Source organism: Aotus nancymaae, unplaced genomic scaffold, assembly GCF_030222135.1.
Source record: "Aotus nancymaae isolate 86718 unplaced genomic scaffold, 86718_ANA_hifiasm-v0.15.2.pri h1tg000007l, whole genome shotgun sequence".
Classification (NCBI taxonomy): Eukaryota; Metazoa; Chordata; class Mammalia; order Primates; family Aotidae; genus Aotus; species Aotus nancymaae.
This window is the reverse complement of record NW_026988418.1, coordinates 20,141,912-20,155,978: the sequence shown is the minus strand read 5'-3', so window position 1 is coordinate 20,155,978 and position 14,067 is coordinate 20,141,912. Positions and strand designations below refer to the sequence as shown.

Sequence of the window (14,067 nt, the reverse complement as noted above, 5' to 3'; positions counted from 1 at the left end):
CAGAGCACAGGTCACCCGCTCAGCCCATCCCCAACCCCAGGAAAGCTGCAAACCCCAAAACTGGGAACTGAGGCTTGGGTTTCCATCTCCAGCTCTGTCACAAAAACAAACAAAACTAACCCCAGCAAAATAAAATACTTTAGCATCAGCCAGATCTGGGTTCCTACCCTAGTTCTTCTACTTTCTACCTGTGACCATGGGCAGGTGTTATCATCTCACTCAGCCTCCGTTTCCTCACTTTTTTTTTTTTTTTTTTGAGATGGAGTCTCACTCTGTCACCCAGGCTGGAATGCAGTGGCACGATCATCTTGACTCACTGTAACCTCCACCTCCCGGGTTCAAGTAATTCTCCTGCCTCAGCCTCACAGGTAGCTGGGATTTCAGGCACATGCCACCACACCTGGCTAATATTTTATATATTTGGTAGGGATGGGGTTTCACCATGTTGGCCAGGCTGGTCTCAAACTCCTGACCTCAAGTAATCCACCTGCTTCAGCCTCCCAAAGTGCTGGAATTACAGGTGTAAGCCACCACACCCAGCCATTCTTCACCTTTTAAAATAGGAATCCATTTTATAAATATCAGGCAAAAACAGGTGCTCCTTTATATTAGCTCCCTTTCTGGCCTCCACTAAATGCCCCTGTGGGCTTAGGCACGCGTTCCCATTGGGCTTTGGTTTCCCTGACCATGAGAAAGTGTTTGTGAAATTAAGTAGCCGTCTGCAGGGGCGGAGCTGGCGGAGGCTGTTACTAACAGAGATTACACTGTCCAGTCCACTCAGTCTGTACTAACAGAAGCCTGCCATCCTCATTCCTGCAGCTCCCTCCTCCCGGGCACTAAGGGAAAAGCCCTGAAGAGTGAGTGACTGTCAGATCAGCCTGAGGGGAGCAATGGGAAAAGCTGCTTGCTGAGAACAGGTGGGCTTGGCAGGACTGCAGACAGCGGACTCTCCCCAGCCCCTGCAGGCTGGCCTAAGACAAGCTGGGAGGATGGAGGCCGGCCCTGGCCCAGCCCCAGGCAAAGGAGGAGCCTCTGCCCAGGTGGTGCAGGTGGGGAGCCTGGGCTCAGGTGTGTCATGTAGGAAGTGATTGCTACTTGACTGGCAGAGGCAGAGGAAAGCACACTGTTGTCCTGGGGACCCGCTCTGGGAGGCTGGGCTCGTCTCCCCAACTCTGCCTTGGAGGAAAGCAATGGAAGAGGTAAGGCTGTCTCGGTTTTGTTGCTGGCTTTCTATGTGTCTTTTCTTGCAGGTCAAGTTTCTCGCGTTTGAGAGCCCTGGGGAAAAACTGCCTGTGCGTCCTGCCTCCTGGGCAGGAATAAACATGTCGGGTGTCAGTCAGTGCAGTTCTGCTCACACTGGCTTTGCTCAGGGCTGGTGGGAGGGAAGAGGGGTGTGCCATGTCCTGTGCCACCTGGAGTGTGAGGAGACAGGAGGTACTGAGGAATGACAGCATGTGGCCTAGCTCTACCCGGCCAGCGGGACTCCTGACCTATTCCCAGATCCACCGTGGAAGCGCTCGCTGGCTTCTCTCTGTTTACTTGCCCTTGTGGACTGTATCTGGCCTCTCCAGTGATTAGAGAGCCTTCTGGTCAGAGAGCAATGCTTGGTGCTGGGAAGCTGGCTGTGCAGTGCCTTTTTGTGGCTTGTGGCTCTAGACTGGACTCTGCTCCTTATTAACTGTGTAGTCTGGGGCAAGTGTGTTGGTTATCCTGAGCCCCCGGTCCCTGACTCATGAAAGAGAATTACTAGTGCAATAATTAGTTTGTGAGACTATCAGAGGTGCTTGTATAAATAGAGATGACCTATGGGGAAATCCTCTGCCCCATGCCAGCATTCCCAGCCCCTCGGATGGCAGAGTGCTGTTGGCATAGTTGGAGACGTCGCGCCTGACTGATCACATCTTCCTTTTTCCTTGTCCAGTTCTCCACTGTCCTCTATTCTCGTCTTCAGTAAGTCAGTTTCTTTTGATATGTGTGTGTGTGTGTGGTGTGTGTGTGTATATGTGTGTGTTGCTTCTATACTTCCATATTATCCATGTGGAGTCAAGTCATTTTCTCCCATGAATCATGTGGCTTCTCACCCACGTTTGATTTTAAATCAGGACAGAGGATCTATTTCAGCTTTTGCTGGTCAGGAAAAGCTCTCCTTTGTCTCAGGGCACAGGGCATCTTTCTCTCTGTGGCAGATCAGTCCAAATAGCTGAGTTTTGGAAAGGGGTAAGCAGGGGCATGTTGATACGACTTCATCTCCCTCCTCTGAGTTCTCCCCACCACCGCCGCCTCTACTTAGCAACTTTTGAGAAACTCCTTGATGGGAAAGTGCAGGCTGAGTAGATCTAGCGTGCTTGTAAAAAAGGAAACTGACTAACATTTTTGCCATTTCTGATGGGCCAGGATCCACACTGGCATCCATTATTTCAGTTTATCTGATGACAAGACAGTGAGGTCTGTGCCACTGCCCCATTTTTATTATAGGTGAGGTAACCGACAATGTTATCACTTGCTCAGCATCACGCAGCTGGCAGCAGAGCTGGCACATGAGCTTACGTGTGTCGGTAACAACTGCTGAGTGCCAAGTATAAGCCAGGCATCGCTAGCAAGGATTACAATAGGCCAGCAGGAAGAATGTTAGCAAATTAGATAAAAATGTACAAAGCAGACTGTTTGTTAGCTAATCACATTTTTTACGGGATAAGCTAATACGACTATATAACGTTCACTGCTCAGAGAGAAAAAAATCAAAAGACAAATGAGTGGTTTCTCATCTTGAAAGAAGGATTTTGTTTTGTTTTATTTTTAGTTAACAAAATAATCACTTATTCAATATATATTTATTAAGCACACATTTGTGTGGTCAGGTCCTGCGTCAGGTGCTGCAGATGCAGCAGTGAACCAGTTGAAAATACCTGGCTTCCTAAGACTCATATTCTAGTGAGAGAAGACAAACAAATAAACATATGGGTCAAATGGCAAGAAGTGCAAGGTACATACACAAAGCAGGGAAGGGTAGAAGGATGGCCAGGTAGGAAGAGGGGCTGCTACTTTCAATGAGATCGTTTCAAGAAAGATGTCAATGGAAGGCAGCGTTTGAGCAGAAGCTTGAAAAAGGTATGGGAATTAGTGGGCTGTGAGGGTATCTTAGAGAAGAACATTCTGCAGAGAAGTAATAGCAGATGTAAAGGCCCTGAGGCAGAAGCTCACTGGTGTGTTCAAGGAACGACTGGAGCTGGAGGAGGTGAAGGAGAGAGTGGGGTCAGGTGATACAGGGCTCTGGAGGCCATTACTGAAACTTGAGCATTTCCTCTGAGCAAGATGGAGAGCCACCTGGGCATCGTGGACAGGGCAGTGACTCAATCCAACTTACCTTTTGAAAGGATCCTCTAACTATTGTTTTGAAAATAGATACTAGGGACAGAAAGAGCAGAAGCTTGCTGACCAGGTAGGACACTATTGTAGTAATTCAAGCAAGAGAGGTTGGTGGCTCAGAACAGTCTCAGCAATGAAGTGGCTAGAAATGGTCAGACTCTGGAAATAGATTAAAGGTAGGGTCAGCAGGATTTACTGATGGATTCGACAAAAAACAGAATGAAAATTGTTGATGACTCCAAATTGTAAACTTGGAACATCTGGAGGAGTGGAATCAAGGTTTACTGAGACGACTTAACACAGAGCAGGTTTGAAAGGAGATTAGGAGCTGGTTTTAGATGCAATATGTTTAGGGGGCTGTGTAGGCAGGTTTAGAGTTCAAGGAAGTGGCCCAGGCAGGAAATATCATCTTGATAATATATCTATTTATTTAGAATAGCATTGGGTGTGTAGTGGAGGTTTAGTGTATGTTACATGGGGGATTTTACAACTTGGCCTCACATTCTCTGACATCTTCCCATAAAGAGGTGGTGCCCATGTTCCCATCCCTTGGTCAAAATCATTACTACTTTGACCAATACAGTGTGACACATGTGACACTTTGCTTTCAGAGACTGTGTCATAAAAGATCATGCTCCGTCTACCTCATTTATGGGAACACTTACTCTTGCAGCACTGAGCCCCCATGAGAGTAGTCTATACCCCAATACTTTCTTGCTGCGACACGTTATGCAGATGCTCTGGTTGACAGTTCCAGCTAAGCCTAGCCTTCTAGCCATTCCTGCAAGACTAAAATCAGTACCTTCCAGACCAGACCAGCCACTGGTGAGATGCAGCCATATGACTCTTATCAATGCCCTGTGGAACAGAGGAAGAACTCAGCTGAGCCTTGTCCAAATTCCTATCCCATAAAATTATTTTTTGTTTTAGGCCACTCAGTTTTGGGGTGGTTTGTTTTCATTAACAGATACCAGGACTATTAGATATATCCTTCATTCTGTGTAGTTACTTCAAAAGTCTTTCTCTCCTCATAGACATAAGGCTCAAATGAACCCTTCAGAATTTTCTTGTGTTCTATACTTTAGACACCCAAACAGGTTGATGAGTTTTTCTTTTTCTAAGATAGAGGTATAGTCTAGTGCATGCCCTCAGCCAAGTAGATTTTCACTTAGTTACACAGTCCTTGCAAGAGAGAATTGTAGCATTTTTGAGCTAGAAGAGCTGGCCAGTCAGGGAGCCTACAAAATGGTGCTTGAATTTTGGATGAATGAGCGTTGGAGTTATAGTTGAAGTGTACTTAAGTTTACTTTTGCCTCTTATAAGTGATTCGCACAAGTCATGGAATTATAAAATATAGGAGGTGAGAAAGTTCTCAAATGCCAACCAGACTACAAACTCCCATTTTACAGGGAAAGTTGAGTCCCAGAGGCAGAAAGTGCCAACACGCTTCATAACGACTTATCCAGTGAGCCTCATTTATAGTGGCTGCTCCATGAATGTTCTTCTTCAATTTCAGGGTAAACTCTAAGTCAGATCTCCTCAGTAGACTCTACTCTCAGGCCTATCTTAGAATTTCTGAGAAGGGCCCTATCTTAGATTCCATCTAGTTGTTCAACTTTGCAGGTAAGAGTATCAAGAAAACAGACAATTTTCATGTTTCATGAAAAGTATATTGATGGAGAAAGGCACAAGCTTTGATGGAAGCACTGGGAATGGATGCTTGACCAGGGGTGGGGTTCATCCTGGGCTCCTTAGAGAATCTGGTGTCTTAGCTAAATGTCAGAGGAAGAGGAAGTGGCCTTTCATCAGGGAACACTCGAGGGAAGGAAGGGGAGAAGGCAGAGGGGGCAGCAGAGGTGGAGCAGCAGAGCTGGGTAATATGGCAGGGTGATAGCTGGGGATACTCAGCAGCAAGGTGCTACTAGAGCAGAAAGTTTAAAAACAGAGTATCCAGAGTGGAATCCCAATAAGTAAATAGGAGCTGGATATGGAACAGCCTTCAAAGCCATATATACTTTATCCTGTAAGCCAAAAGAGCCACCGAGGGGCTTCACCTCTAAAATGGGAGGTCCAACTAAGTAGCACTGAGGTCTTGTCATGTTCTGACATTCTGGGATGGCAGTATGTTCCCAAGGTCATGCATGGCTTATATTTGACGGAATGCAGGTCTTAATGTCTGTGAAACACCACTTAGGCTTCAAGAGCAATTTTAGAGGGTTATTTATAAACAATTCCATTTTTGAGGAATAAATCACAAGATAGGGTAACATCTACCCAAGAGGACCTGCTGAGAGTATCTGTACCATAAGAATGGTCTGTTGTTAACAGGCTTGTTCTTGGGAGAGTAGACTGGGTCTGGGTTAAGCTCAGATCATTTAAGGTGAGGATTTTGATGAGTTCTGGGAGAATTTCTGAGAAGGGGAAAAAGGAAAATCACACAATTAGTCACAAGTCCAAAAGACTAGGTGTATCCTGTCCATCTTTCCTGAGACGCAGCACTGCAGAGCCCTCTTGAATTGTGGTGTTTAGTCCTTGACAGTGACACGTTAAGTGATCTGTACTACTGGAGGGTTGATATCCTTGCCAACCAGTCTTATGCAGCAGTGCTGACCTCAGCATTTAGCCTGTCATTACTTTCCCATTGAGTCAAATCTTCCCTTCTCTAAACTGCACACCCACATTTCCCCTGGGTAGAAATGGTCCTAAAAGGAAAATCTGATCATGTCAGTCTGCTGCCAAATTCCCTCCAGTTGTTCCCCACTGTCCATGGAGTAGAATCCAAGCTCTGTGCCTGCCCTGTGTCCTCCAGCTCTAGCCTCCTCACCCACACCACATCCCTCGTGCTCCAGTTTCATAGCCTGCTGCATCTACATGCTCATTCTCCTCTCCAGAACGCTGGACATCACTTCATTTATGAGTCAGCTCTGACATCACCTTTGTGAGAAGCCTCCCCTACCCTCTGGCCACAGTTGGTCTTTCCTGGTCTTGCAAGACCCCAGGCCCTTTGATCAGACAGGTCTAGACTATGAGATCCCAGGGAGCAAAGATTTTGTCTTGCTAACAGAGGCAGCAAAGCCTGGTGCTTAAAAGCACAGACTCTGAGCCAGTGTGACTGGTTTAAATATCTGACTCTACTATTTACTAGCTGTTCAGTGTTGAGCAAGTAACTTAATTTCTCTGTGTCCCAATTATCTCATTTATAAAGGAAAAATGATACCTACATCTTTACATTCAACCAAGGTTTGAATAAATTAATTCATTTAAAGAGCTTAGAACAGCTCAGTGAACTCAAAGGCAGTTAATTCTATAAACAAAACTTACAGTAATAACAGGAGGACTGCTGGGGTCAAATTGTGTACCCCACCCCTCCCAAACTCATGTTGAAGTCCTAACCCTCAGCACCTCAGAATGTGACCTTATTTGAAGACAGAGTCTTTATAGAGGTGATCAAGTGATATGTTTTGGCTGGGTCCCCACCCAAATATCATCTTGAATTGTAGTTCCCATAATCCCCATGTGTCCTGGGAGGGACCCGACAGGAGGTAATTGAATCATGGGGGTGGGTTTTTCCTGGTGCTGTTCTCATGATGGTGAATAGGTCTCATGAGATCTGATGGTTTTATAAAAGGCAGTTTCCCTGAACACACTCTCTTGCCTGCTGCCATGTAAGACATGCCTTTGCTCCTCCTCCTTTGCCTTCTACCATGATTGTGAGGCCTGCCCAGCCATGTGGAACTGGGAGTCCATTAAACCTCTTTTTCTTTATAAATTACCCAGTCTCAGGTATGTCTTTATTAGCAGTGTAAGAACAGACTAATACATCAAGTTATAGTGAGGTCATGAGTAGGCTCTAATCCAGTATGACTGGTGTCCTTATAAAATGGGGGAATTTGAAGGTGGAGAGATGCACAGGGGTGAGACAATGTGAAAATACAGGCAAGACACCATGTGAACATGAACACAGCCATCTACAAGCCGAGGACAGAGGTCTGGTTCAGATCCTTCCCCCACAACCCTCAGGAAAGAACCGACACTGCTAGCATCTTGATCTTGGACTTTTGCCTCGAGAAGTGTAAGGCAATACATTTCTCTTGTTTAAGCCACATAGTCTGTGGGACTTACCGTGACAACCCTAGCAACTAATACATGAACCATATCAGCAAATAAAGTAAGAGAATTTATGTAAATAACTGTGTGCACTACTCTTCCCCCATTAGCCTGGGAGGTGTTTTATATCATGTTGCTATTTTGACCTTTCCCAAAACGACAGCTGTGCTTAGCTCTTCAGAGAAGAAATCTGAGAAGTATTTATTACCTCTCGGCATGGAAAATGGACAGAAATGATCCTGTAACCATGGCCAGTATTTTTCCCTGATCACTGACTTCTGGGTTTTAGCTTTTTCACATCTCTAAAACCCGAGGAGAGTTTTAAAGATTAATCAAAATAATGAAACATTTTGTTAGGACATATTAAATACAGAGAAGTTACAAATAATGTGCTTCGGAAATAATAAGTAATTTTGTATCATAATACTGGAAAAAAGTGGAGGTTTTACTTATTACCCTTCACTATGAAGAGTATTTTTACTGTTAATCATCTTCCCCATTTTACAGAGAGTAGAATCAGTATTCAAATTCAAATGTGCGTACCTCCAGAGTCCCCATTCCTAACCACCAGTTTCGTTCTTTTTTACCATGCTGACAGCGAACGGCATATAGGACAGAAGTTTTTTTAAAAAATCTTTAAACCAGAAACCTGAATTTGAGTCTACTTGGAATGTGACCTTGAGCAAATCACTTATCTTCTGAGTTTCAGATGTCCTATCTCTAAGTGTGTCTAATAATAACTATTTGATAATTTTGTTTATAAAAATATATATAGAATAACGTATTTGAAAGTACGATGAAAAGAATAAAATCCTAGACCAATATTCATAGTTGTTGATATAATCAAAGTTCTCCAATTGAAAATTTGTAGCAGAGCTGACATTTGAATACAAACCACTTTCTGAGCCCTCTGTCCTCCACTTTTGATGAGCTAGCCAATGGCTTACCTCAAAGACAAGAGTGTGATCTTAGTCAAGAAAGAGAAAAAGAAAAAAAAATGGTTAGGAAAGGTTTTTAACAACTGAAAAGTCAATACAGAGAAACAAAGCAGCATTATCACTTAAATTTTTAAAAGATCAACAGGGAAGAGCCACCTTCCACACCCTTTAAAAAAATCATCCAGAAGTGTATGTTGCTGCTGGGTTTTTTTTTTTGTTGTTGTTTGTTTATTTGTTTGTTTTAACAACAGCGCTTTTTTTCTGGTCCATTACAAGAACCTTTTCTCCAAGTTGTGGTATGCACAAAAGAGCACTGGATGAGGAGTCTCAAGACCTCTGTGTGACTTTGGTCTTTGCCACGCATGCCTGTGTGCCCTTAGGCAAATTATTTTGCCTTGATGACTCTCAGTTTCCATCTAAAAAACAAACAAACAAAAAGACTATTGGAAAGTTTAGGGTAGGAAAGAAGTTTAAAAAAAGGAACTTGGAATGGGAGGTGTGAGAGCGTGGTGCTGGTGCAAGGTTCTTCTGTCTTGTTCTGGTGGCTGTCCTGAGCCAGGGTCCACCTGGAGGGAGGGCTGGCATCATCTCAACAAAGGCTGGGTTGTGACGAACAGCCTGGTGGTAATCTCTGGAATTTCACAGCTGGGTCGCCATGGCTGGTTTGTTTCAAGATTAGCCCCTGGAATTTCTAAGTAAGCACATAATTAGATAAGCTGGCAGCCAGTGCAAGGGAGTGTCAGGTGGGAAGGGAGGGAAAGGAAGTTTTAAAGAAAGGGGAAAAAAAAGTTTTAAAGAAAGGGGAAAAAAAAGTTTTAAAATGTATTTTGAGGCCAAACTACTTGATTACAATATCTTGATTCTAGAGTTTCTGAAAGAGAGGAACTCTTATAGAATGTGTGCTTTAAACCTTCAGCTTCCGGGTTTGAATCCCAGAGCTACCACTTTTTGGCTGTGTGAATTTTGGCAAGTCATTTGATGTCTCTGATTCTCCCTGGGAGTGGCTACCTGCCTGATGACACGGTTCCTCCCCTAGAGCTGCTATGAGTCAATACATAGAGAACACTTAGAATCATGCCCGGTGCACACATGTGCGCGGTGAGTGTTAGCTGTTGCTGCTGTTGCTGATGATGATATCCACCGAAGGAGTTCACCATCTACTGAGAAACAGAAAAGTAAATAGATACTTATAATAAAACATGGTAAATACAGTGATAGAGAAACACATAGAATATTAAGGATCGTGGAAACATCCAAATAGGACTCCCTTCCAAAAAATGGGAAAAATACAGCGTCACCTGACATTAAAGTCTTATTATTTCCTCTTGTTAATCAATCCAAAGAAAAATCTCTATTAATGTTCCATTAAGCTGTGCGTTCCAGGCAGCAGTGCCTGATACATTTCTGCCCTTTAATTATTCTGTCTGTTTACATCAAACTGGCATCTCTCAGCTAAGTAACACAGTCTGACCCAGTGTTCATACTACCAACTCGAGTCCATCTCCATTTAGTTTCCTCGGGCCTTTTTTTAAAAAGAGTCTTGCTAAAGTCCTCTTTGATATTTTTCAGATTTGCTGAGAGAAAAAGGTAGCCTCTGGGAGGGAGTGGAAAATGGGTGTGTGAATTGAGTCTAAGTCTAAACAGAGCAGAACTAAATGTTTGTAGAGCAGGTCCCATGCCCCTTGTTCTGAACTAGCACTGTTAGCTAGCCTGGGTGGAAAACAGAGGGGAGTGGGGGAGAGGGTAACTTCATTGGGTAATTTCGCAGAATGACTAGAGCCAAAGGGTTCAGATTGGAGGGAAAACTCCAAGAAAATTTCATGGAGTGAGTTTATGTCCATGAGTGCAGAAGAAGGAGGCAAAATTGGAGCATTTCTATTACTGGAAACTAAAATGCCACCTAACAGAACTGATACTACTTTTCCATCTGAGACCATCAGGTCAATTAATTCTGAACATATTTACTGAACATATATACTTTGCCACAGTCATTTCATCACTAAAAATCACCATGATCATCAAGATTATCATTGTCTTCCTCTTTCTCCTTCTTCCCCCTCCCCTTTCTCTTCCTTCTCCCTTTCCCCCTCCTCCTTTCTCTCCTCTCTCTTTATCCACATCACAACTATCTTCATGAAAATATCATTATTGTGGGTTTGCTTTGTGTTAGGCAACAGGCAAAGGTTAATGTCTATGGCAGTCCTGGGATGTGAAAAGCTGTATCCCCATTTCACTCACCAGGAAGTAGGAAAACAGACTGAAATCGCTTTGTAAAGGTGACAGAGCCAGAAGTCGTAGAGGATTCAAGGATTTCAACTTAAAATCCAAAGCCTGTGTTCTTAACCCTGTTGCTGCACTTGAAGTTGCTCCTAGTCTAGGGAGGAAGGGGTAAAAATGTAAAAAACAATGAGAGTGTAATAAACACGGCAGTAGAGGAGGGACGGGAGCTCGAGGAGCACAGGAGAGTGGCCACTTCTCACTGTACCCTGATGGAAGGTTTCCTCGGGGACTTGCAGCCGAGGTGAGTCACGTAAAACAAATATTTTTTGGACAATAAACATGGGTAAGAGCATCCTGGGAAGAGAGGGAAATGTGTGCAAAAGCATGCAGGCATTTGTTCCTTCAGCAAATATTCACAGTGTCTTCTCTGCTCTGGTCACTATGTTAGGAAACCCAAGGGGGAGTAAAAGAAAAAAGAGTGAATCTAGTGAAGTGGATTAACTAGAAGAGGTAAGACTGGAGGTAGAGGAAAAAAGGATTCAGAGGGAGAGATAAGAGGAAAATAGCTGTTAATAATATACTTGTATTATGTTTTACAATTTACAGTGCATTTTCACATGTCTAGAACACTACCTTGGACATAGTCGGCACTGAACTAGTAATTGAATGAATGATCTCTGTAGATCTTTAAAGCTACCCATTTGCCTAGAAGTTCTGTGAGAGCAGAGAACATTTTTTCATCACTATCACCACTGAAGTGTGCAGTCTGCAGTGCGGCCACTGAGTTGCACAACTCCTGTAGGTGCTGTTCATATGGTAGCCAGTGTGAATGGCGAAGTAGAACTATTACATGCTAGAACTATATATACGTGTGTGTGTGTGTGTGTGTGTGTAACAACATAATAGATGTACAACTTGGTAGCTTGGGTTCACATCTAACATAGAGGATGAACAGTTATTGATTAAATAAGCTAATGATGAAGAAGGCAGGCAGGAAATCTAGACAGAGATTACCATCATTCAGCTTCTTCTCCACGCAGGGATCATTAGTGAAATCTCTGCTGTAAACCGTCATATCCATTTCACAGATGGAGATGAAATATAACGTGACTGCCTTAGAATACAGATCTACTCAGGGCTCTCCTAGTTAATGCTTTTCTATTACAGCACACAGTTTCTCTTTAAAGCCATCAGTGCATGGTTTCCTCCAAAGGGCCAAGGATGCTTCTTTCCTAAGAAACCAGCTGGGCTGCAGAATGTGTTGCGGGCCCCTCAGAGCTGGCAACCTCCCAAGGTGAGGGAAATTGGGAGCTGGTGCCAGGAGTCTTTGTCAGGTATTGCTGTGTAACTAATTGCTGCTGTAAACCTCTCTCATAAGAAGGTCTGGCTTTGCAAGTTCTTGGAGTAAAGAAGATCCTGAGGTTTACTGAGTGGATTAGCAGAATACATAGTTAGAAAGCAGAAAGACTGTTAGGCATCAATTTTGGCTGAAAAAATTTTGTCCCAAATAAAGGGTCTTTCAAACACCCTTCGGTTGCATTTCTTGACTGCTTGCAGCCAAGAATTGAGGTTGTGATAGTATGCTAGAAAGAGCTAGGGGACCGAGGTCAGAAGGTCTAGTTCTGCTATTTACTAGCTCTTCAGTCTTAGGCAAGTAACTTGACTTGACCCCTCCAGCTTTAATTTCTTCATCTGTAAAATGCAGTTCATTATTTCTCTAATGCTGTATAGTGGCAGAGTAAACAAAATAATGTATAAAAAGGGCCTAACTCAGTGTGGTACAGGAAAACAATCTTTTTTTTTTTTTTTTTTTTTTTTTATTGCATTTTAGGTTTTGGGGTACATGTGAAGAACATGCAAGGTTGTTGCACAGGTGCACACCTGGCAGTATGATTTGCTGCCTCCCTCCCCTTCACCTATATCTGGCATTTCTCCCCATGCTATCCCTCCCCAACTCCCCACCCCCCCCACTATCCCCCCTCCCCCCAACAGACCCCCGTGTATAGTGCTCCCCTCCCTGTGTCCATGTGTTCTCCTTGTTCAACACCCGCCTATGAGTGAGAACATGTGGTGTTTGATTTTGTGTTCTTGTGTCAGTTTGCTGAGAATGATGTTTTCCAGGTTCATCCATGTCCCTACGAAGGATGTGAACTCCTCCTTTTTAATGGCTGCATAATATTCCATGGTGTATATGTGCCACATTTTTCCTGTCCAGTCTATCATCGATGGGCATTTGGGCTGGTTCCAGGTCTTTGCTATTGTAAACTGTGCTGCAATGAACATTCGTGTGCATGTGTCCTTATAGTAGAACGATTTATAATCCTTTGGATATATGCCCAGTAATGGGATTGCTGGGTCAAATGGAATTTCTATTTCTAGGTCCTTGAGGAATCGCCACACTGTTTTCCACAGTGGTTGAACTAATTTACACTCCCACCAACAGTGTAAAAGTGTTCCTATTTCTCCACATCCTCTCCAGCATCTGTTTTCTCCAGATTTTTTAATCATCGCCATTCTAACTGGCGTGAGATGGTATCTCAATGTAGTTTTGATTTGCATTTCTCTAATGACCAGTGATGATGAGCATTTTTTCATATGTTTGTTGGCCTCATGTATGTCTTCTTTTGTAAAGTATCTGTTCATATCCTTCGCCCATTTTTGAATGGGCTTGTTTGTTTTTTTCTTGTAAATCTTTTTTAGTTCATTGTAAATTCTGGATATCAGCCCTTTGTCAGACGGGTAGGCTGCAAAAATTTTTTCCCATTCTGTTGGTTGCCGATTCACTCTATTGACTGTTTCTTTTGCCGTGCAAAAGCTGTGGAGTTTGATTAGGTCCCATTTGTCTATTTTGGCTTTTGTTGCCAATGCTTTTGGTGTTTTGGTCATAAAGTCCTTGCCTACGCCTATGTCCTGAATGGTTTTGCCTAGGTTTCCTTCTAGTGTTTTTATGGTGTTACGTCTTATGTTTAAGTCTTTAATCCATCTGGAGTCAATTTTAGTGTAAGGTGTCAGGAAGGGGTCGAGTTTCTGCTTTCTGCATATGGCTAGCCAGTTTTCCCAACACCACTTATTGAACATGGAATCCTTTCCCCATTGATTGTTTTTTTCAGGTTTGTCAAAGATCAGGTGGTTGTAGATATGTTGTGTCGCCTCCGACGTCTCTGTTCTGTTCCATTGGTCTATATCTCTGTTTTGGTACCAGTACCATGCTGTTTTGATTACTGTAGCCTTGTAGTAGAGTTTGAAGTCCGGTAGTGTGATGCCTCCTGCTTTGTTCTTTTTGCTTAGAATTGACTTGGCTATGCGGGCTCTCTTTTGGTTCCATATGAAGTTTAAGGTGATTTTTTCCAGTTCTGTGAGGAAGGTCATTGGTAGCTTGATGGGGATAGCGTTGAATCTGTAAATTACTTTGGGCAGTATGGCCATTTTCACGATA

The 14,067-nt window shown here is 43.4% G+C and overlaps 1 protein-coding gene across 10 annotated transcripts in view; it reads left to right on the top strand.

Moving 5' to 3' along the window:
• The first annotated feature begins 796 nt into the window (after nt 1-796).
• The window catches only part of FYB2 (FYN binding protein 2), a 106,626-nt gene continuing 93,355 nt past the window's right edge, over nt 797-14,067 (top strand). For all 10 annotated transcript variants that reach the window (XR_010341190.1, XR_010341191.1, XM_012442796.2 and 7 more), the window contains exon 1: nt 797-1,199. Coding sequence is in view for 7 of the 10 variants with exons in the window: in XM_012442794.2 (XP_012298217.2) it covers nt 1,191-1,199 (9 nt within the window). In the remaining 3 variants the exon portion in view is untranslated. The remainder of the gene's footprint in view (nt 1,200-14,067) is intronic.